Source organism: Schistocerca serialis, chromosome 6 (genome assembly GCF_023864345.2).
Source record: "Schistocerca serialis cubense isolate TAMUIC-IGC-003099 chromosome 6, iqSchSeri2.2, whole genome shotgun sequence".
Taxonomy (NCBI): Eukaryota; Metazoa; Arthropoda; class Insecta; order Orthoptera; family Acrididae; genus Schistocerca; species Schistocerca serialis.
Window position 1 is genome coordinate 534,879,073 of NC_064643.1, and position 25,569 is coordinate 534,904,641.

The 25,569-nt window shown below is 42.6% G+C and overlaps 1 protein-coding gene across 1 annotated transcript in view; it reads left to right on the forward strand.

Annotated features, from left to right (window-relative positions):
• Positions 1 to 25,569, forward strand: part of LOC126485140 (kinesin-like protein KIF14) — a 251,822-nt gene that overhangs the window by 157,714 nt on the left and 68,539 nt on the right. The window contains exons 12-14 of the mRNA XM_050108803.1: positions 7,765 to 7,888; positions 16,747 to 16,920; positions 22,974 to 23,110. Coding sequence (XP_049964760.1) covers positions 7,765 to 7,888; positions 16,747 to 16,920; positions 22,974 to 23,105 — 430 coding nt within the window. The 3' untranslated portion in view covers positions 23,106 to 23,110. The remainder of the gene's footprint in view (positions 1 to 7,764; positions 7,889 to 16,746; positions 16,921 to 22,973; positions 23,111 to 25,569) is intronic.

Below are 25,569 nucleotides of genomic sequence, written 5' to 3' on the forward strand. Positions count from 1 at the left end.
GGCTTCTGCCTGTAATGAACAGTCTGCTTTCCCTTTCCTCCATCTTCTTCTAATTACCATTTTCTACTTGATACTACTTCCTCACAGAAAATGTTATCACTATTATTCTAATGTGTTAAGAAATTTTCCTTTGAAAAATATGGATGGTTTTTAATGACGGAAGAATCTGCTAAAAGTATTCAGCATTTTTTGAGAAACCTCACCTCAATGATATACTCTTTACTTATGACTGTCAAAATGAAGTAGCCCTGTCCATGTGTGTGCACTAGGCAAACCTAGTGCAGAATGTTTGTAAAATAACTGTCCAAATTAAAATCCAGACGGCTTGATCACAAAAACTTGGTTCTGATAAACTCAGGATCTTTGTTACACCTATTGCTCTTCTCGTTCATCCCATCCTGATCTGCAGTATCCTTTGCACCCTCTACATCACTCATTTTTGGTCTCACCTGTCACTATCATTTATTTGGTAATTTTCATTTAATTGTATCCACTTCTTATTACTTAATTAAGTCCTGGTAATTAACTCATGAGTAACTAGAATGTTGCCACACAGTCAGAGGCGTCTTGTCACGGTCCGCACGACTCCGCCTGTTGGAGGTTTGAGTCCTCCCTCAGACATGAGCGTGTGTGTTGTCCTTAGTGTAAGAGTTTACGTTAGATTAAGTAGTGTTTAAGCTTAGGGACCAATGACCTAAGCAATTTGGTCCCATAAGACCTTGCAAAATATTTCCAAAACTAGAATGTTACCTATACAGATGGATTATCTAGAATGCTAATTCTATGTGCTTGTTAATATAAACTATGTGGGAACAGGTTAAGATATCTGAATCCTTTTCACCATAGATGTTCGCAGAAATTTATTGAGCAGGAGGCAAGATTCTAAAAATTCCATTTTTTATTTTATTTATTTTATGTAACTGATTTGTTGAATTTGAAGACTTTTGTGACCAAATAACTGTATTTCATAGGAAACTTATTGTTGCTCAAAAGACACACATTTTTGAAGGTAGGTTACTTTGATACCCAAAAGGTGTATATATTTCATTTTGTAACGTCACGAAATTGTTGACTCTAGCATTCGTACTTCTGCCTCTGGAACAATCACAGGTAGTGTCTAGATCGACAATTTTTTGTTTGATGGACTATTGTGTCATATATTTAATGTTTTCTTCCTCGAGGATTTTGTTCTTGTTGTAATTTTTTAATTCATGTGAGGTGAGTGAGTTTTGCAGCTGATTGGGGTTCATCTGCCACATAATATTAAATAGCCACTGTTGGAACTGTCTCACAGACAAATGGTGAACAGGCAATCTCCATGTTGCCTCATAGTTAATTAGTTAATTATGTGTTCCATTGATCATTTGAACTACTCTTTTATCAAAATGATGGAGCACAAGTCAGTTTACTTTTTTCAGGCTACCACTTTTTAAATAGAAATTCATCCAGGGGATAGAAGTTGTCCAGGAGAAATGAATTGAGGCTAGATTTAAAACTTACTTTGCTCCAAGTCAGACAGTTTTATGGTATTGGGAAATTGATCAAAACTTTTTGTTGCTGCATGTTGAACTTCTTTCTGAACCAGTGTCAGCTTTAATAATGGATAATAAAGATTATTTTTTTCATCTAATGTTGTAGGTTTGGACATCACTGTTCTTCTCAAAATGTGAGTGATTATTTATGACGGGTTTATTTGGAGGAATATAAGTATCCTGACAATGCAGGTAAAATGCCCCACTCTTTGAAGACTCCATGAAGATTGTGGGTTAACACCAAATTTTATTCTCACTGCTAACTTTTGTGCAATCAGCACTTTCTTTGCAAGAGGTGAGATACCCCAAAAATTATTCCATGCGATTTTATTGAGTATAACAAGAAACAGCAGGTCGATTCATTTGTTTCAAGACTAATGATTGTACGAAGATCAAGTGTTGCTGAACCAAATTGTTTGAGAGGCTGTGTTATATGCTTCTACCAGTTCAAGTTTAATCAATATGTACACTCAAAATTTGGAGCATTCTGACTTCTGTTCAGGTGCTGCATCAGTTGTGGCTATGACCCTTTGTTGTACAAACTGAATATAATGCATTTTCTGAAAATCTAGGGAGGGCCAGTTTTCAGAAAACCACATAATAATTCTTTGAAAAAAGTCATTAACAATTCTTCTCTGTCTTACTCTGCAATAGGATTTATTATAGCTCCAGTATCGTCCGCAAAAAGTAACCGTTCTGCTTGTTGAATGTTAACTGGAAGGTCATTCACACATATAAGGAATAGGAATGAACCCTGTAGGAAACACTGTGTTTCCTTTCACTCACTAAATTTTTCTACCCTTCCAACAGCACAAGTTTACTCAGCATGAGGTTTTTTATTCTGTTTGTTAAGTATGAAAGCATGCCAAGAAAACATGTTGACGCTCTATAGAGCATATAGAATTACAACAGCCGTATGAGAGCAAGTGTTATGCTACTGGAAAACCTCCTGGAACGCTGTTCATGAATGGCAGCCCAACAGGTCGAGTAGCCAATTTGACATACAAATTTGCAGGTATTGTGCTTGCAAGAACCACAGGAGTGCTCCTGCTGTCGTACAAATTTGCACCGCAGACCATAACTCCACATATAGGTCAGTGCATCTGGAACGCAGGCAGGTTGGTCACAGGCCCTCAACTGTGTCTTCCTAAACAACACACAGCCATCAGCGGCACTGAGGCAGAACTGGCTTTCATCTGAAAACACAACAGACCTCCACCCTTCCCATCAATGAGCTCTCGTTTGACATCACTGAAGTTGCAAATGGTGGGGTTTCAGGGTCATAGAATGCACACTACAGGGCACTTGGCTCAGAGCTGTCCTCGAAGTAACAGATTTGTAACAGTTCGTTGTCAATGGTGCCAACTGCTGCACAGATAGCTGCTGCAGATTCAGTAAGATGTGCAGAGCCATATGCCGAACATGATGGTTTTCCCTCTCGGCATTGCGATGTGGCTGTCGCTTTGTGACTATACTTTCTCGTGAACACCACTGCCAGCAAGTACAGTGGCTACATTCCTGCCAAGTCTTTCTGCAATCTCACAGAAGGAACATCCAGCTTCTCGTTGCCCTATTACGTTACCTTTTTCAAACTTGGTATGTTGTTGACAATGGCATCTTTGTTGACTGAAAGGCTTTCTTGACTAACTTCAGCTCACCACATCCAATCTCAAAACTAACTATTGCTCATGACCATTACAGTGTGTACTTAAAAGCAAACCTGATTTGCACCCTCATAGTGGCGCTACTCCGGCACTACTACCCCCACATTTATACAACTGGGCGAAATCTGAATAGACCTCAAATTTCGGATGTAAAAATATGCCTACCAACTTTCATTTGTTGCAAACTTCTTATGGTGGTGCAGTTTTTTCTGTCAGTCTATTAGGATGTGGAGGATTCGCCTGATGAGGGGATGACATAGAGTTGCTAGCAGCAGTCACAAATTCAGGTTTCTGTCACTGTATCTGCTTCCTGCAGTAAGTCTACATTCTGTAATTGGTGCCAGAGCACGGCAGGTGCCACAACGCATTAGGGTGATCTCAGACTCACTCCATCAGCAAGTCGGCCTCCTGCCCAGGTGCAGTGGGTAGGGTTCCATGCATGGCAGCCGCCTTCCACCACAGCCAGTGTAAGTGCCACTAGGCCACATCATTGCTCACTGGGCACAGCCAATCACCAGGGAGCTGGCTACTCTTGCAAGAATCCGGCTGCATTTGAGTGTCGCTGATGCTGTCTGCTTGTGCTGCAACAGATGTAACAGGGTTGCATGTCACATTCTGAGCACTTGTCATCAGCGATCCTGGGCGTGTATGTCGCAGCCTGTTGGCTGGGCACTAGCTGTCACCTTGCCAGCCACATGGCCCTTGCAACATGTTTAGAGGGTTGTGGTTGCTACTCTGCGTTGGCCTAGGGCAAATGTCTGACAGTGAGTGAAATAAACAATTTATTTTGAAAACCATGGATTTGGCCACCAGCATCTTCGTTCCAGCTCTTTGCCTCCAGCCATCCTGCACCAAAGCCACTCTACATCACCGGATCAGCTCCAGCATTGTTGACAGAATTTAAAATTGTACAGTGCTACTCATTAACAGGTGTAATCTTATTTTAAAAGTTTAACACAATAAGATAAGCATTACAATTAGAAACGTGTGTTTGTCTTGAGACAGCATAACTGACAGTGCACAAATACCTGGACTTTAAGCAACACGGGGTGCCCAGAAAGTAATGCACTGCATTTTTTTCTTCAACAATTCTTTATTGAACATAATGAGAATTATGTACACAAAAGAATGGTGTTTTATCTACTCACCCTATTTTTCCACATAATCTCCATCCTGTTCTATGGCCTTCCCCCAGTGCGAAAGAAGGGTGTGTATGCCCTGTCAGTACCAATCCTTGTCCTGGTGGTGGAGCCAGTGCTTCACTGTGTGAATTGCCTCCTCATCATCCTCAAAATGTCTTCCATGAATAGCATCCTTTAAAGGTCCAAACAAGTGGAAGTCCAAGGGGGCTAGGTCAGGTGTGACGGCTGTGGATGGTCTCCCCATTCGCTGCAAATTGTGGAACTCCGCCGAACCGCCTTCTGATGACCTCATCCTCCATGCCCAGCGAATAACTGTACTTCTGTCAACAGCAGGTGCTCCATAAACTTTGCACAAGTGTTTGTGAATATTCCCCACAGTTTCTTTCTCTGCAGTAAGAAATTCAATGATGGCACATTGCTTGTAACATACATCACCTACAGGCGCCATTTTGAAACTGTCCTGTAGCTAAGCTATCTATTGGAAGTGACGGAAACTTGCCGCACTCACTCAGGAGACTTCAGATAATACATACGTAATATTTTGCATTTGTAGCATTGTTTTCAGCTGAGGAAAAAAACGTGATGCATTGCTTTCTGGGTAACCCTTGTACTTCCAACAAACTTTACACATAATTTCAAAGCTTTTTATTGCTCAAAAACCATCACAAAATTCTGAAAACAAAAAAAAATTCCCTGTTTGTATAGTAAAACATCAGACACGACATTTTAATTTATCTTTTGTTTACTATACTCCAATTAAGATTACTTTGTGATTGAAGATTTCAGTGGGAAAGGGGGGGGGGGGGCAGTGTAGCCGATGTACAGCCAACCTCACTTCATGAGGCATTGCACATGTCTACAAAACAGGTGTTTGAGAAAGTGGTATGATTGGCTGGTGGTTGGTCACTACCACATGACTCGCTGAAACACCGGTCACAAAGTAATTTTAATCGGAGTATACCTACATGTTTGCAACACAATTTGCAGACAGCATCCATGTGATTGACAGTGTACCTGCAAAATTACATCATTATACAGCACATTTCAGGAGATTTTTACATCATAATCATAGAGATGTGTGAAAAACATGTTTTTGCATGAAATGGAGTGCAAATTACACAAGCTATATTCGCCTAGTGACTTCCAACAAACATTAAGTATAATCGCAAACATTTTCTAAACTTTTTCTCATTTTAAGGATTATGAATTATTTAGAAATAAGGAGACAGCTCACCAAAAGGCAGAAGCGCTGCATCGTTGATAGGTACACAATCAAAATGCTTGTTGATAGTTACACAAACAAAAGGTTCATCAATAGATACATAAGTTTCCAACGCCTCCAAAATGGTGTTCCACTGCCCACCCAACCTTCCCAACATTCTAATCCATCCCTATGCCTTCCCACCTGCAATCTGTGCCACTGGGACCATACCCCTGTGGAAGTCCCAGATGCAAAACCTGTCCACTCCACCCATCCAGCACCACCTACTCCAATGCCATTATAGGCTTATCCTTCCCCATCAGAGGTTGGGCCAGCTGTGAAAGCAGCCATGTTATATACCAGCTTTGCTGCAACCACTACGCTGTCTTTATATAGGTGTGACAACCAACCAGCTGTCAATTAGAATGAACGGCCTCCACCAAACTGTTGCCAAAAACAAGGTGGACCAACCAGTGGCATAACATGCGGCAGAGCACAACATGAGAGATTTTGGTGGTTGCTCCACAACCCATGCTATCTGGATCCTCCTCACCACCACCAGCTTTCCTGAGATGTGCAGATGGGAGTTATCCTTACAGCACATCCTTCGCTCCCATAACCTTCCTTTCCTAAACCTTAGGTAACTCGTTTGCCCCCCCCCCCCCCCATCAGTGTGTGAGTGTGAGAGAGTGAATGCACCGTCCTCTGCCCCAGTACTCTCACCCAATTTGTGTCCTCACATCAGCTAGTTGTGTGCTGTTATCTCAAGCCCTAGTCTATGAAATCATGTGCCCAGCTGTCGGCCCCCTCCCCCTCTACCTGCACCCCTAGCTAACCCACAGATGGCTCCCCACTCTCCCAAGAGCTGCTAGACGCTTCCCCCCAACCCCCTCCTGGCCTCCTTCCTTTCTCCATCCCTGACCCCTCACCCCAACCCAAATCCCCACCTCACCCCAGTTCACTCACTGTGGGCCAGGAAAGAGCTGGCAGTCGACTGAGCACAATTTAGGGAGGTGTGTGTGTGTGTGTGTGTGTGTGTGTGTGTGTGTGTGTGTGTGTGTGTGTGTGTGTGTGTGTGTGTTCTACAAGCTTGAAAAAGGAAGTGCATTCTGAAAGCTAGGCGAGTTCTGTGCCTTTTGTTTGTGTAGCTATCGATGATGCAGCACTTTTCTCGCCTGTGTGCTTAATATCAAATATTTCACACATTAACCCATTTGTAAAGTAATCAGACATTTGAAGCCATTTTATACATGACAGTCCAATTCCTTAAATAACTGGGAGTTCACTGGTTTTTCCTAAATCAGTTGTTAGTGATTTTGAGTTACTTTGAAATGTTGCTCATTTACTCTGTTTTGGTCGTGGAAATTTGTACTTTGTACATAGAGATTTTTTTTAATAATAGATGAATTTGTTTGTGTAGGAAAAATGGCTCCCATTTACAAAAGACTTTCTGAGCATGTCTGTTTATAGCTCCAAATATGATAATTTATTTGTTTTTCTTATGTACTTTTTCCATTCTGAATTATTTTTCCCAGCCATATTTCTGTAAGGATCCTATTTTAATTTGGATTGGTTATGAGTTTCATAAGACATTTGACTCTGAACTTATAAGTCTATTTACTTTAAAGCCTTAGTGTGGAGAACAGGGTTGACCTGTCTGCAGAATTGTATGTTTTCTGGACATCTTCAAAAGTTTAGCACTCTTCCTTTGTCATTACATATTGTTTCATTAGTCTAGAGTGTGAAATTATGTCCTTCTAGTTTTTTCCCCTTCTTTTATTCAACATCTGGCCTACCTGAGACACTGTGTTGTTCACATTTCTACCACCCCTTCATTATGAATATTGTCATTGTTTTTGTTCTTTCTCCTCTGATCCTTTTTTTTGCTGTTGTTAATCATGACTGCTCACTTGTTTCATTGCTTTGGTGCTCAGTCGACCTTATTATGACTATCACTATTTTCGAAGTCCTAAGCATCAGAGTGACAGTGTACATATGAAAAGTATATTCTGTTATTCAGTTTTCAAACACAACATAGTAAAATGCAGATTGTACACTACCTCAGTCTCATATTTTCATCTGATTTAGTTGTAAAATTATTTGCACATTACTTTCTCCATACTTGGCACTTTCTAGCATTTTAAATCTGCTGTTACGTCAAAAGTATAAGTTATTGTTTTACTAATTTGGCATAAACATTGTGATGTGTATTAAATTACCTACAGGCTGAAAACTGAGTTAGAAGAAGCTAAAAAGAGAGCCCTTATTCAGCTGGAGGAAGCTGAAAAGAAACTGAGTTCACAACGTAGCACATATGAAATGCAGATACAAGAACTAGGCAAGAGCTTGGTATGTATGAAATTTTTTATTTAGTTTTTTGCTTAGAAAGCAACTGTGAATTTCAAACTTATTGCACTATATGTAAAAATTATACGCAGGACTTACAGTCCTGTAACAGGGTACTTTATGCCTGCAAAAAATGAGGTACAAGATTTTAAATTTTTATCGTGTGTATGTAGTTGACAGTATGTTGAATCCAAGTTTTAACCTCCAAAACCCTTGGAACAACTTTTTGTGGCCAAAAGACCAATAAATTTTGGTACTTTTTTCAGGCTTTAGTCTATTACTCAGAAACTATGCATCCTACTGAAAATGTTACGATTACCAAAATGAAAGAACATTAAACTTTTGTGTCGAATGACCTATTTAAATGTCAAAATCGGCGTAGTCGCTTAGCTACAACCAGTTGTCAAAGTTCGTTCATTTTTACCAACTTGGTTAAAAAGTCAGCTCCAATGCCTGTAACTCAAAAACGGGTACGCCAAATGAAAAATGTCATGTTATCAAAGTTGTAGAGCATGAAATTTCATGTTACAAAAGCATCTAGTTCTGTAGTTTTAGGCACTATTTAAGCGTTCATACACTTGAAAACCAAAGTAATTCCATTTTCTTTTTTTTTTCTTGTAAGTCATAATTATTCAATGAAATGAAATTTTCAGTGAGAAGACGGCTCTCTAATGAGTGCATGTGTGTTCTCTACATGTATCTTTTTTTAATTTTCTTCTTCATGTATACTTTTATTCATTTTTATCCATGCCTTAATTGGTAAGAGTGGCTTGCTGAAATGAAAACTAAGTATATAGTAATGGACAATATGTATTTACATATGAGTAATATAAAAATTTGCACAAATTAACCAATAAAAGAGAACTGCAGCATTAAAAAAAAATTCAAATATCAGAGATTAACACTTTATCAAATTGCAACTCCATCAAAGCCATCTGGGAAACTGCGGCAGGTCCCGGTCCAGCATGGGATCCACTGCAGCACTTTCACCAACTTTCTTGTCCTGGAACATGCCTTCTATCTCTTCCCATCCTTGTAGGGTCCAGTTCCTGGGGCGTTCTCGCAAGATAAGCCAGAACAGTATTTGTACATTGAGAAGCAGTTCAGTGCAGATTTGCGACACTGTATTCAGTAACGTATGCGAAGTCCGCAGCTTTCGTCGTCGTCACGGGAAACAGTGCTGATAAGTTTTCCTTACAGCCAATCTGGCTGGCTGGTGTTTTTTGCTGGAGTGTTGAAATTTCACGACAATATAGTTTGAACAACAGAGGATATTTTGTTTTCATGTGCAGCTCTGGTGAGAGAAGCCTGAACTACAATACAAACATGGTGTGCATGTTACTGTAATCAACTTGTGAAGAGCAGCAAAATGTAGTTCCATATTCGTGGGGCCAAGGGGCATAAACCAAGCGAAATTCATGGGGGCATGATGGCGTGTGTGTATGTCGACAACTATATGGACAGTAGCAATTTCTCCAGGTGGTGTGCATTCTTCCAAGAGAGCTGTGTGAACCGTAGTGATTCACCGTGCTTCCAACAACTGGTAACAGCTGCAACCTGCAGAATGTCAGAGCTGCTGAAGCAGCTATTTTGAATGATGGACTGGAGCAACTGTGAACCTTGTCGCAGTAGTTCAGCATTTCTTGTGGTGGACTGTACAATATTTTTCATAAGATGTTGAAATTTCACAAAGTTTGTGCACAGTGGTTGCCTAAGAACCTAACACAACCACAAGGGCCAGCAAATGATGACAAGCTTGAATCACTTAATGTGTTTCTGAAAGGAATAGTCACTGGTGACAAGTCGTGGGTGTACCACTACCCTCCGAAACCAACCTGTCATCTATGGAGTCGAAACATGCTGGTTCCCCAGGACAAAAACAATGAGTGGCTCGGTTGGCTAGGAAAGTGCTTGTGACAGTGTTCTGGAATATGCATGGTGTGGTTTTGGTAGACTTCGCTGAAGACAGAACCCTGTGAGTGCTGCAGTCTATATTAAAACTTTTCTTAAGCTGCATCATGCCGTTCTTCACAAACGCCACAACATTAATCATGACGGTGTCAGACTATTTCATGATAATTATTGCCCCCATGTTGCTGCTACTGTTCATGAGAAAATCGCCAGATTTGGGTTGTAGGTGCTCCAGCATCCACATTACAGTCCAGATGTTGCACCATTGGACTTCAATTTGTTTGGTCCCATGAACAAATTCCTGGCCCGCCAAAGCTTTGCAACAGATGTGGAAGTGAAATCAGCAGTTCACAGATGGTTATATTCCAAGCAAATGGGCTTCTATAAACAGGGCATATTGGAACTGGTACCACAATGGGAGAAATGTGTTAAGAACATTGGTGACTATGTAGAAAAGTGGGTAAATATATGTAAGTTCATTTGTGATTTTTTAACCTATTAAACTCTTTGATAATAAAATAACTTGTTTGTGACTTTCTGATCTTTTCTCATATTTTATCATAACCACTAGAATTTTTTGATTTTAAAGATTTCATAGTGGACATTAACTGTGTTGGTGTATTAAGGGTCATATGCATACTGCTGAAGCTATTTATAATGAAAGGTTTGAGGTATTCCATGATAGCATCTACTGAGGTTGACAACCCCAGCTTTTGAGTAAGTTGTGAAATGCCTGTTAAAAAGTTTTGCAACCCTGCATACATCTTTTACCAGTTTATCGATTATGCTGAATGCCAACTGCCCCTCTCCACGTCTTGTTCAACCAGTCTCCTCCTCTCCTATAACCAATATTGTCTTTATTTTGTTATCTAATGTGATTAATTTTTCTCATATTGCATGTGCTTTGACGTCCGTATTACTATCCTTAGTATTTTGCAGTATGTCTAATAATGAGTTATAGCATCTACATCAGAACTGTTACTGACAGATGGTTTCCTTTTTGTTTTTCCAAGATGCTTTTATTCATTAAGTAATCCATGGCTTGTTTGTAGACTTCGGTCTAATCTGGACTAGTTTTCGGGGGAAACAATGTTAAACAAGCTGAGGACTTCATTAATAAAAAGTGTTGTATTTTTCATTCATGCCATGAGCACTGCATACATCACTCCAATTCATCTGCAGAGTGTCATAAAATAAACAAGTTCTGGCTTACTGGCTGCCTTCTTGAATTTAGATATAATAGATTTTACGAGGGTTTGAACTTAAATAGTGGCAACCATTTGTTCACAACCGATACAAAAGAGTTACATGTTTGCACCTGTTACAGTCCTTCAAAGTAGTCACCAGTGTTGAGTAGAACCCATTGCCAGCGATGTGGAAGGTGTAGTATGCGATTAGCAGAGCCTGTTCTGGTGATGCTGCGAATGGAGCAGTCTAAAGTTATGTGGATGATATCCTAATGCATTACGTTCCTCCACAGTAGACCATCAGTGCACAGTATTACTCTTCATTTTTGGAGCATCACCTGCGACAACCTCTGCGATAGAAGCAGCAGCATTTTCTGCACAACCCACCAATCATTTTGCATGACAATGCATGGGCACAGACAGCGCAAGCTGTGGTTGCTTTGTTTGGTAGATGGGACTGGGAAGTACTGTACCATTCACCATACTCCCCAGACTTAAGTTCTAATGGCTTTGATTTGATTCCGAAGATGAAGAAAACACTTCGTGGAATTCGCTTCAGAACTGTTCCAGAGATTCGACAGGCAGTAGACCGCTCCATTCGCACCATCAACAGAACAGGCTCTGCTAACGATATACTACACATTCCACATCGCTGGCAACGGGTTCTGCACAATGCTGGTGACTACTTTGAAACATAGTAAAAGGTGCAAACAAGTAACTCTTTTGTATCGGTTGTGAATAAATAGTTTCAACCCTCATATATCTTGTTCAGTATTAACATTTAACAAAAGAAACTGCATATCATGGTCTGAGAGGCCATTGACTATTGGTTTTGTAATAGGATTTTGTTCATTAGATCTTTCTAAAAGTAAATTATCAGTGGAGGTTTATGAGCAATTAGCTACCCCGTTTGGAAAGTTTATAGTAGGAACAAAGTTGAAAGAAGACATTACTGACTGTAACAAATTGTTATCAGAAGAGTTTTCAAAAAAATCTACATTAGAATCACCAGCAACCCATATTTATTTATTTTTTGTTGTTAAATGTTCCATCAGAGCTTCAAGCAGATTAAAGATGCTTGCAGGTGCTCAGTATACACTTATTGAATTGGTGCATAAGTTCATTGCATTTTTTGATAAGTTTAAACTTGGGAGTTACAAATAACAGAGAGCTTAATAATAAGTAATATATTCTCCTTCACTATTTACAATAGCCTGCCAACACTGTAGTAACTTTCCAGTTCCGTGACTGTAGAAATCACGTGATTTTGAGGTGAAGAACATATCGAGCCTTGTTCGGAGCACAAGGAAGTTTCTTGAAGGTTGTTAAATAGAGTGCAGAAAAGGTGAAAATCAAAGGCTGCAAGATCAGGTGAATAGAGTGAATGCGGAATGACTTGCCAACCCAACAACTGCACAGTGGCTTTTTTTCCTAGTCAAGCAGAATGCGGACAGGTGTTAATTGTGGAGTAGCATCACGTCACATATTCTTCCTGGTCATTGTTCTTGGCTTGCATTTGCAAGATGTCTCAGATGTTGACAATAAATGTCAGCAGTGATGGTTACACCTCAAGAAACAATTCAAAGTACACAATACCGTCGCTTTTCCACCAAATGCATAATGTTATCTGTTATGGATGGATGCAGGTCTTTGTACAGGGAGTTACTGCTTTGTTTGGGCTCACCATTCTTTTCTTTTCCTTGTGTTAGCATAAAAATATCATTGCTTGTCACCAATAACTTTACATAATTGGAATGGTCGGTGTTGTCCACAAGCCAATTTATGACGAGCAAGCAAAAATGCGCATATGGTCAATTGCTGATTTTTGTGATTTTTGGCTTATAGTGTGCGGTTCCCTTACACCCAATTTTTTAACCTTACCAGTTGCATGCAAGTATTGCACAATGGTGGAATGATCACAGTTTATCACATTCTTCAGTGCTCAAGTGTAATGGCTTGGATCATTGTGGATTAATACGTTTAGACAATCTTCATCAAATCCTGAATGTCAAAATGGCCCTCCTCAAAACTGAGAAAACCAATTTCTTGGCATGCCCTGTCCAATACCATTATCCTCACACAGAGCACAAATGCTTCTGGCTGCCTCCTCTGCTGTCACCCCTCTATTGAACTCAAACAGAAGAATATGTTGCAAATGTTCTGATTTCTCCACTTGGCACTCCATTTTCTAGTGTCCACAGCTCCAATACCATCTCCAAATAACAAAATCACAATATGTAAACCCAAATAGCAAAAGTGAAGTACAAATAAAAAAAAGGCAATTGACATAAACCCATAGCAACTAGAATACCAAAAGGGGAAAAGGGGGGGGGGGACCTATGAAGTTATTCACCAATGTAGTACTAGTATGGAGGATTTATTATTAAATTGTACTTCTGTTGCATATGCTTTCATAGGCTGCTGTAGGCAAAATTTATGAATGTCTATATTCTTAAATTTAGGGCAATTCCTGATGAATGTGGCAACTCCTCTGTTCTCCGTTTCTGCTCTACAAAAGTGATATTCTAACCTAAATTCCGTAACACTTAACATGCCTATACCACTGGTCACAAGGTATTCAGAAAGACAGATTATGTCAATTGGGTTTGATAACTCTAATTCATAAATGTACGATCATTAATTTTGCTTCTTAGTCCATGAGTATTTTGATGCAATAAAGATAGTTGGCATTTCACAATGACTGAAATAAAATTGGATGGAAATAAAATTTCTGCTGATTGCTAAAAATTTTTAACAAACAGTTGTTTGTGCAGATGCAAAATAGCAGAATTATGTTGTTCGGTTTCTTTCTCAAACTGAACATTTGTTTCAATTCTAACTTCTCTTAAAACTTGGTTTCTTTCTGTCCTACCTCAAAAGGTCCTGTTCTAAATCTGTAACCAGTGGTATGTCATCACTCATGACAGTACCTCTCTCACGCTTAAATTTTGTGTATTTAGCCCAGTGAGTTCACCTTTCCATTTCCTGTTGGGCCATGCCTAGTATAATCCCATCTGACAGAATCTACAGGAACCACATCAGTATTTGCCCCTGTATCTGACATAAGCAGCCGTTCCTCCTCGAAATTAACACATCTGATGGAGAAGCTCAAATGAGGCCAGTCATGATGTCTAAGAGCAAATACAAACTGGACATTGATAAGTCTCGATGCTGATGCAATCTTTGCCAGGTCACACTCTGTATTGTACCCAGGATCTCTGTCAATATTATTACCTGACCCACCTGCTATAACCATAGTGTCTTCCTTGGTGAATTCTTTGCAAAGTGATCCTAACTCCTGTGTCACCTGCTGCAGATCAGCAATAGGTTTAAAAAAAAATTGGTGACTGGTATTCTGATCCTAGTTCATCCTGTGCAAGTTGACCAAAACCTCTAAAGTGAGAACTGTCTAACAACAAAATTTGACAGACATCCCTACATTCTTGCTTTTCAGCTGACTGCTAAAACTTTGTTACGCGTTGTTTAAACCTTCACCTCTTTGAGACTTATCAGTTTGTGACTGAAATAACAGTTATTTTTCATGTTCACCTCCAAGCTATCAGATGAAATTCTAAAGGGCCCTCCGCAGTGACTGACTGAGAACAGTATTGATGGTTTGCACAAATATATAGTATGGTGCAAGGGTAGTACTGTGCAGTAGACACCAGATCCTCTCGAGACCAAAAGAAATTAAATTTGTTCCAAACTAAATTCTGCAAGTAACTGAAAAAAGTAACGGACAAAGGATCAGGGAATGTGCTGGAGAATGTATATTAAAACACCATTCATGATCATCTAGGGAACACCAGATATGTGGCCTTGCCAACAGACACCTGAAGATCATGGTGTAATGACAGTAAGCAGAAATGTTTGTTTTACTTATAACAGTTTTCAGAATTGGCAAATGTGGTCAGGTCAACTGTTCAGGGAGTGTACAGAGTAGTGGTGGCAGCAGCGGTGGTTGTTGTTTCCCCCCCCCCCCCCCCCCCCCCCTCCCCCCCCCCCCCGCCCCCAACCTCTTTGTTGCAGTGTGCAAAACAGTTGTCACACCACAGACTGAAAATCATATAAGCTTTTAGTCAGTAATCAGTAAATAATTGATTTATTTCATTCGCAACAATTGTTACTGTACAGAATTATGTAGAAAATAGCACATGTACACAACAAATTATAATGTTCATTTGTTTAATTTGTAATTAGCTATTGCTTTGGTTTACAAATGTATGCTGCAGTGAATGAAGACCTGCTCCACTGAAGTGTTTGCAGGAAGATTTTCAGACTTTTTTAGTCCATTTTGCATAATTTGCACTTGTGTTTTGTAATTCAAGCAACTCGGTCACAATTCATACGGGTTCCACATCGTTGAGCACTTACATATTCGCTACGAAGGCAGAGTTCTAACTGATGCATTTCGGACATAAACATTGTGCAATAATATAGTGTCATTCTTGGTGCCACACTTTTTCGTGATGTATAGACACAGTAATATTGTGCAGTAAATGCTGATTGTATGAGGTCCCTTAAGCCTTCTCCTTCTGTTGCCTCTTGCTACTTGCCGCCTGTGTTTACCATTCTCCCTCCTTAATCTGCCTAGATCTTTCCTAGCTTCGTCTAATTTGGCCTAAAAGGTAGCAGTTCTCCCCTCCTGTTCAGCTGTCTTCCTGCGTCTGCTACATATCTCGCAAAAACACTGAAGAGCTCCCCTTTTACTTTCCCAATTCCGAAGACACTACAGTTGTGTTAATGCCCAAAACTAGCAATGGTGTGGAAAGTCAGGCACTTTTCGCTCAGAATAAAAATACTACTTCAGGAAGAATAAGCCATTTAAATTACCAAGAAACCAGAAAACACATTTGCAAAAATGAGGCCTTCACCCAATCATATGTAAACAGATCACTAGTGGAAAGTTGCTGAAGCAAACAATTTTAAATTGGAAATATTAGCCGAATAATGAAAGAGTACACTCATCTGAAATTGCTGGAAATAACAAGAACAATTAAACGAAATTCTCTAAGTTTACTGTGTCAAAACATAAGCAAAAATACGACGACCCAACTGTCCTGTCTTTTCACATTTTCTGTAGTTTTTGTGAACAAAATTGAAGTTTTTGTAGCAATATTTCATGAAAGCCAGGATAAAGTTTAATTCTGATTTAGGGACATGTTGATTGTGACAATCCTCTACTATTACTTTGTAAAGCATGTATTGCCATTTTGACGTTTATTATTAAGATGTGGCATTTTCAGTGCAGCCTCAGTAGGTCATGCTGGAGAATGAACTAGTTGGTTCAAAACTAGTTGCCAAACAGGTGTTCTACAACTGTTACAGATTTATTAATAAAATGCTTCATGAAATACAGTATTAATGAAAGACTGCAGATAGTGTATTAACGAAATGTTGAAACTGAAAAAAATTCAATAGTAAACTTAAAAAACACACAAATACACATATTTACCAAGTAATCTGTACTAAACTGACTGTTATCACAATCTAAATGACTTGAGCTTAAGAGAGGATGAAAACTCATGCATCTCACCTGGCCCAGGTCTTCTCAAAATGAGTCGTCAAATACAGATGTGATACAAATAGGAACATTAATAAGTGTCGGTACATTTCTGTTAACTGCTTTAGTTGGGTATGTAAATTTTTGATAGCTGTTTGTATGGAGACAATGGTATGAGAATTAGATTTTTATTATGCACTTTTATTTGATGGTTGTCTTGATGTAACAGTTATTAATTTTTTTGTGTTTCCACTTTATAGCAGGAGCATATTGAAGCCTTAGCTGAAGTTCAGAAAGAAAAAGACAATTTATCAATTAAAAACTGTGTGCTGGAAGAAAAGGCAAAGAGTGTAGAAAGAAATATTACTAATCATAGCATTCTGGACTGTTCAGTGGATATTCCAGTTACGCCATATAGAAGCAATTTGGTAGAGGTTAGTGAAAACAACAATTTCTGTAGTTTCAGTTCTTTAGTAATGTGTTTTCCATACTGGCAAGGATAAAAAATGTTTTCATCGAGTGACGACAAATACTTTTTCAAACAAAAAGTTACATGTATATTAGTTTTTACTATCATAGCCAACCACAGGAAAAAGTTTCATATATACCACTTCAAAGCTGTTAAAATCTCTCCCCGCTCCCACTCTTTCCCCCCTCCCACTCTTTCCCCCCTCCCACTCTCTCCCCCCTCCCACTCGCTCCCACTCTCTCCCCGCTCCCACTCTCTCCCTGCTCCCACTCTCTCCCCGCTCCCACTCTCTCCCCGCTCCCACTCTCTCCCCGCTCCCACTCTCTCCCCGCTCCCACTCTCTCCCCGCTCCCACTCTCTCCCCGCTCCCACTCTCTCCCCGCTCCCACTCTCTCCCCCGCTCCCACTCTCTCCCCCGCTCCCACTCTCTCCCCGCTCCCACTCTCCTCCCCCCTCCCACTCTCTCCCCCCTCCCACTCTCTCCCCCCTCCCACTCTCTCCCCCCTCCCACTCTCTCCCCCCTCCCACTCTCTCCCCGCTCCCACTCTCTCCCCGCTCCCACTCTCTCCCCGCTCCCACTCTCTCCCCGCTCCCACTCTCTCCCCGCTCCCACTCTCTCCCCGCTCCCACTCTCTCCCCGCTCCCACTCTCTCCCCGCTCCCACTCTCTCCCGCTCCCACTCTCTCCCGCTCCCACTCTCTCCCCGCTCCCACTCTCTCCCCCGCTCCCACTCTCTCCCCCGCTCCCACTCTCTCCTCGCTCCCACTCTCTCCCTCCCTCCCCCTCTCTCCTCCCTCCCCCTCTCTCCTCCCTCCCCCTCTCTCCTCCCTCCCCTCTCCCCTCCCTCCCCCTCTCTCCTCCCTCCCCCTCTCTCCTCCCTCCCCCTCTCTCCTCCCTCCCCCTCTCCTCCTCCCCCCCTCTCTCCTCCCTCCCCTCTCTCCTCCCCCCCTCTCTCCTCCCCCCCTCTCCCCTCCCTCCCCCTCTCTCCTCCCTCCCCTCTCTCCTCCCTCACCCTCTCCCCTCCCTCCCCCTCTCCCCTCCCTCCCCCTCTCTCCTCCCTCCCCCTTCTCCCTCCCTCCCCCTCTCCCTCCCTCCCCCTCTCTCCTCCCTCCCCCTCTCGCCCCCATCCCACACTCTCTCTCGACCCCCTCCCACACTCTCTCTCGACCCCCTCCCACACTCTCTCTCGACCGCCTCCCACACTCTCTCTCGACCCCCTCCCACACTCTCTCTCGACCCCCTCCCACACTCTCTCTCGACCCCCTCCCACACTCTCTCTCGACCCCCCTCCCACACTCTCTCTCGACCCCCTCCCACACTCTCTCTCGACCCCCTCCCACACTCTCTCTCGCCCCCCTCCCACACTCTCTCTCGCCCCCCTCCCACACTCTCTCTCGCCCCCTCCCACACTCTCTCTCGCCCCCTCCACACTCTCTCTCGCCCCTCCCACACTCTCTCTCGCCCCTCCCACACTCTCTCTCGCCCCCTCCCACACTCTCTCTCGCCCCCTCCCACACTCTCTCTCGCCCCCTCCCACACTCTCTCTCGCCCCTCCCACACTCTCTCTCGCCCCCCTCCCACACTCTCTCTCGCCCCCTCCACACACTCTCGCCCCCCTCCCACACTCTCTCTCGCCCCCTCCCACACTCTCTCTCCGCCCCCCTCCCACACTCTCTCTCGCCCCCCTCCCACACACTCTCGCCCCCCTCCCACACACTCTCGCCCCCTCCCACACACTCTCGCCCTCCTCCCACACACTCTCGCCCCCCTCCCACACACTCTCTCTCTCCCTCCCCCTCTCTCTCTCTCCCCCCTCCCTCTCCCCCTCCCTCTCTCTCTCTCCCCCCTCCCTCTCTCTCTCTCCCCCCTTCCTCTCTCTCTCTCCCCCCTTCCTCCTCTCTCTCTCTCCCCGCCCTCCCTCTCTCTCTCCCCGCCCTCTCCCTCCCCCCCCTTCTCTCTCTCTCTCTCTCTCTCCTCTCTCTCTCTCTCTCTCTCTCTCTCTCTCTCTCTCTCTCTCTCTCCCTCCCACTCTCTCTCCCAGAGCAGTGAGAATCAGAGAGTGGGGGGGTAGGGGGTGAGATAGGCGTGGAGGGGGAGAGATTTTAGCAGCTTTGAAGTGGTATATATGAAACGTTTTCCTGTGCTTGGTTACCGCTTTGACATATTAGTAATTTTACAATTTTCGTATATTCCAGTCCTCCCCCCATACCCCACTCTCCTCCCCCCGTGCCCCACTCTCCTCCCCCCGTGCCCCACTCTCCTCCCCCCATGCCCCCACTCTCCTCCCCCCATGCCCCCACTCTCCTCCCCCCATGCCCCCACTCTCCTCCCCCCATGCCCCCACTCTCCTCCCCCCCATGCCCCCACTCTCCTCCCCCCATGCCCCCACTCTCCTCCCCCCCATGCCCCACTCTCCTCCCCCATGCCCCCACTCTCCTCCCCCCATGCCCCCACTCTCCTCCCCCCCATGCCCCCACTCTCCTCCCCCCATGCCACCACTCTCCTCCCCCCATGCACCACTCTCCTCCCCCCATGCCACCACTCTCCTCCCACCATGCCACCACTCTCCTCCCCCCATGCCACCACTCTCCTCCCCCCATGCACCACTCTCCTCCCCCATGCCACCACTCTCCTCCCCCCATGCCCCACTCTCCTCCCCCCATGCCCCTCTCTCTCCTGCCCCCCCCCCCCGCGGCCTCTCTCTCCTCCCCCATGCCCCTCTCTCTCCTGCCCCCCCCCTGCGCCTCTCTCCCCTCCCCCCCCCTCCGCGCCCCTTCTCCTGTCCCCCCACGCCCCCGTCTTTCCGCCCCTCGAGGAGATCACGAATATAAAGTTAGAGAGATTCAAGCACGCGCAGAGGCTTTGCAGCTGTCGTTCTTCCCGCGAACCATACGTGACTGGAGCAGGAAACGGAGGTAATGACTGTGGCATGTAAGTGCCCTCTGCCACCCACCGTTGGGTGGCTTGCGAAGTGTAAATTTAGATGTAGATATAGATGCCTCCCCCCCCCCCCCCCCCCCCGTCCCATGCTCTCTCTCTCTCTCTCTCTCTCCTCTCTCTCTCTCTCTCTCTCTCTCTCTCTCTCTCTCACACAACACACACACACACACCATACACTCATTTTGTAGAATAAGATTTGCCACAAGGTTTATTGTTGCTTATTGGTTTTATAACATATACACATTGCATGTCAGCTTTAGTAAGGTGAAAGACAATGTCAAGGGAAGATGCTTTACATTTGGGAAAGGACCAAGTGACATAGAATTGTGGAAGATGAGTTGAGCAGTCCCGGAAAATTGAGGAGTAGTAGTTAGGAATAAGATAACCAACTGGATTTCTGTACTCTCTTCTTCTTTGCCTCTTTAGTAGCACATCAGTAGCTGTGGAATTCAAACATCACTGATGTACAAACACCATTTTTGAATTAACTTCCCATGTACTTATTAACTTGATGTCTTATTGTTGGGGGCAATGAGTAGTTTCTTAACTTTGTAGAATAAATAGCATCTAAATCAGCTTAGCTCTCACATACAGTAACAGCCCTTTGGCATAATTTAGCATACATATTATGTCATTGTTAAAAACACAATTTTTAGGAACACTGTCCAAGCATTAGCAGTTACTCTAAAAGTCACCCAAGCAAAAATATTGAATGTGGTACAGAACACAGTTCATATTTACATTACGCATCACAGTAAAGGCGGAGCTTGTAATAATCTATCAAAGTAAGTTACACAGCAGTATTTCACTAGGTCCAGTCTTTAAAAAAGACTGTAATGCACAACAATCAATTGTTCCAATGAAAATGCATGCCCAATCCTCCTACCTTCCACAACGCAATTTCACAATTCAAATATTTACAAATTGAATTAGAGGATTCACTAGTGGGGTTTTTAGGCTCTAATATTTTACAGATAGCGATGAATGTACATTCGTGGAAATGATATTATAGTGAACATTTTCTGCCGACTTTAAAGGAACATGTTATGTGAATGAGTGGACTGAGAATTAGGTTGGTGTCTCACTGAGCAAATTGTTGCTTCAGAAAGTACATAATTATTTGAAGTATTGCTAAAGGAGATTTTGCTACTCAGGATAGTATATATAAGTTTTAACAGTAATTGTTCACGAGATCTGTGGTGGTCTAAGGAATTAAAAATGTTTACAACATTATTTTATGCGTTTGTATTGGGAATTCCCTATTCCAAGTAAAAGTTCCATTTCGATAATTGTGGTAAATTATGCAAAAATCTTAATTAATCAATTAGTGAAATATGTCATCTTGCACATAAAAACTGAGTCAGTGAAAGTAAAATGGAAAAGATTGGAATCTAACAAGCACAGAGGCAAGATCTACCATGAAAAAATGTAACTTCTTCTGAATGTAAATGTTAATTATCATCTCATAAGTGAATTATACTCCACATAATTTCAACTAAATTGCTGAAAATTAAGAATGCTGGTTTGTCTAATGAATGGTTTCACTAAGTCTACAAATGCATATTAGCTCACACAATATTTGCTAAGTTGTACTGCAGTAAAAAGTTCAGTTACACACATCCTTTGATTAAGAGATTTGCCAGTAAAACTAAATGCAACGTTGGAATCAACACACTGAAAATAATATCTTGAATAATGACTTTAAGTGGGGAAGATCGTAGTTAAAGTTTTGAAATATTTAGACATCTACATATATATTACTTAGAAGTTATACGAAATTTAAGAAGTAAGCAAAGAAAAAGAGGTGCAGTAAGAGCGGACTGCATATTCCAGCTTCTTCTCATTCTAGTTCTTCATTGTGTATCCAGACTACATAAGTGTCATTACTATGCAATGTGTGCAAAGTTGCTGAGGGAGTTCGTTTTGCTACAGTGAACTGGAACTGTCTTTCACTGAGAATTGGACAAAATATTAAACTGGAAAAAGAGATGTAAACATTTGACCCTCCAAAAAATTTTGCTTTCCTGTTGTTTTGCTAGAGTCGTACATTAAAAAAACTGAGCAGTGCATAAGTAGTGTCGGGCTACTACAAATTAAAAGCACCAGCTATCACATTGATTCTGCCAGCAATTTTTGAAGCACATAGTACAGCATGCAGAATACTTGAAACATTTATCATACGTCAACATTTCAAACATCATTTGTAACTTTTTTGAAAAGAAATAATAGGAAGTAAAGGTTATATAGCATCAAGCATTAACAGTGTTCCTTGTTTTACATGCTAAACCTCACTGATTTTATTAGCAAAGGCCAATCTCTCTATTTGTTGCGACTGCCTCACCCAGTAGTATCAACAGACAGGAGTTTCAGATTAATCTATTTCACTTTTGGTATCATAATGTTGGAGGACTTCAAAAAGTTAGTGGCATATGTCATCTCATGTTAAGACTATTGTGCAACAAGAGTGCACATTGTCAGCAGAGTACATGTTCTGGATTTTCTGCAAACAGTTCTCCTGCAGCACAGATTACAGATGCATCCTAGCTTGGATTTTAAATAGTGCAGCAACTGGAAATGTAATCAAAAGTTCAAGTTTGGAGAACAGTAATGTCCTTGCAAGCAAAAGTCTCAATTAAAGATTCATTCACTATGAAACTCTGCTAGTATATGAACCAAATGCCAGTGTCTAGTCTTGATGCAACACATATATGGGTGGTACTGTTTGGGATGGAAGATTATTGACCACAGATGACAAAATCAAGGCAGTTAATGAATTGTTTTACAGCAGTTGCAGATTTTTTTTATGACGACAACATTCACACGGATTTCTATAGTCATGGAATTGAACAATTGATAGAATGTTCCAACTGTTGTTTACAGGAACTAGTGCCTACTTTGAAAAATAGTGTCATGTATATCACTTTCAGGTGTAGTGAAGCATTCAATAAAAGTTACATGACCAGCCATAATAAAGTGTAACTTACTTTTTGAAGATCCCTCATAAAAAACTGAGTATAGTTTACCTTTCTCCAATGTATCACAAGGAATTAAATAATTCCAAGGATCATATTTTTTCAGGAGGTGATGAAAGTATTAAATGAATCAACTGATGATCCAGAATTCTTGATGCCAACTGATTCTTTCAGTTTGCACGATATAAAAAATTCATGTGCCTTGAAGCTGAAGAACGTTGTAAGGAAACTGGAATAAACTTCGTAAGTATGTCTCTGTCTGTGCCTGTGCCTGTGCCTGTGCTGTGCCTGTGCTGTGCCTGTGCTGGCCTGTTCCTGTGCAAGAGTGTGCGTGCGTGCGTGCGTGCGTGTGTGTGTGAGAGAGAGAGAGAGAGAGTGAGAGTGAGTGAGACACGTGCCGTGCGGGTGCATGTGCAGAGCTCCTATAAAATAATTTAAACTGAATGGTTTTACATAGCTTTCAAATATTTATGGATGAGTTTTTCATCTAATGTCTGCCATTGTAAATACACGGAATTTACATCTTCAAAAACCCCTGTGAAGAAAATAAGGAATTAGGGGGTTGAATCTTTAATCTGTAAAACCTTGAAATAACTTCCTCATAATAAGAAATGAATGATATGAAATGGAAAAAAAAGAGTGAAATTTGTAGGTATAGGAGGGGGGAAAGTTATTGCAAATACTGCTCTAGTAAAAAAGAGCAGCTGCTAGAGGTCAGTGAAAACTGTACCAAATAGCTGAAGTTCATTTTCTATGGTACTGATAATGACACTTCAGAAAACAGAAAGGGCAGTTGTGAGAACTGGGAGAGGGACATCTACAAGCAACTCCATAACTGATATGACACTCCAAGTAGCGAGCACTGAATCATCCACACTTTCATTCGTATTAATGCCACCAACACACAACAGTATTTCAGTTTGACTGTTGTCCTTCACAGACCTACATTTAATTATTAATTTAACGGAAACAGAACATAACCAAAACATTCTGTTAATTATTCATGACCAGAATTTTTTCTGTTTGACGATGATTTCAAAAAGCAGTATCTCAGAAACCATACAGACTAAAGCTGGTGTTTGTGATACGTTTCATTAGAAAGGTCCATACCACTACTTTGTACACAAACAAAATCTAGGATTTCCGTGGTTTCCCTATATCATCAAAACCAATGCTATGGTAAATCCTGTTAAGTGGCTCAGAAACTTTTCTTCCCCAATCCAAGATTATGGCCCTCTCTAATTCCATAGGCATTGACATTACATCACCCTAACATCACATCACAAAGGGTTTCGTCCTAAAAAAACCTTCTACGCAAGACAAGCAAATGCTGTTATATTGAAGAAAATTATAAGATAGAACCAAAATACGACATCCGCACTCCTCCTCACCCCCCTCCCCGCTCGCACCCTCCCCTCCTTGTGCCCCGCTCGCACCCTCCCCTCCTTGTGCCCCAATCCCAACCTGGCCTCCCTTGTGACTCGCTCGCAGCCCCCCCCCCCCCAGCCCCCACCCCTCTTGTGCCCCGCTCACAGCCCCGCAACCCCTTGTGCCAAGCTCGCAGCCCCGCCCCCTCCCCCCCCTTGTGCCCTGTCCGCCTCCACGCCCCCCTTGCGCCCCGCTTGCTCCCCCTCCTCTTCCTCGCTCCTCAGGGGGCTCAGCACTCTTTGGTGGCTTTGAGCTTGGCTATCACGGGTCCCAGCCTTTGGCAGCAGTTTTCTCTTCCGTGCTGCATGTTTATCCTCTTGCTATACTTTTTCATCTCCCTTGAGGAACATGTCTGGGGAATTCTTGGGAATGTTCTGTATTCTGTCACAGATGTAAAAACAGTCTCACATCCCCCCCCCCTCCTCTCATTCCCCCGCTTCGGCCTGGTACAGGCCAGGCCCAGGGAAGGGTCATTGCCTGAGCTGCAACCTTCTCAAATTGCCTATTGGTCCCTCTGTCAGATGTTCGGGAGGTGTGACCTGAGGTGTGAGCCATCACCTAAGACGGGTGCGTCCCCTTGTGAAGGGAGCGTGCCATCGGAGACTCTGGCAATTGTGGGGGAATTTTCTCATGGTGAGTCAATCATATCCCCATTCAGTGTCTACCAAACATAAATGTAATGAGGCTATTGATTCAAAGACCCTTCCCACTGCACCATAGTTCCTTGTGGTCTCACTTACTTAAGATGGTCAGTCCTTCGCCATGGTCAATCCGTTTATTATTCAGAAAGGAGTTGATGCATTTGCTGGCCCTTTAAACTCCTGCTCTCATTTACGAAATTGCACTTTCCTTTTGGAGACAGATTCTGCTTCCAAAACGCAACAACTGCTTGCTATCTCGCTTCTCCATGGCTACCCTGTTCATGTCGAGGCCCATCTCACTTTTTAGACACTGGACTCACATTCAGGAGGACGACGGTTCAATCTCGCATCTGGCCATCCTAATTTAGGTTTTCTGCGATTTCCCTAAATCGCTCCAGGCAAATGCCGGGATGGTTCCTTTCAAAGGGCACGGCCGACTTCCTTCCCCGTCCTTCCCTAATCTGATGAGACCGATGCCCTCGCTGTCTGGTCTCCTTCTCCAAAACAACAAACCAACCCATCTCACTTTGAATTCTTCCCATGGTGTAATTTACACCAGGCTGCTCGACTGTATAACTGAGGCCGAAATACAATCTTATCTCTCCGATCAGGGTGTCATTGCCAACCATCGTC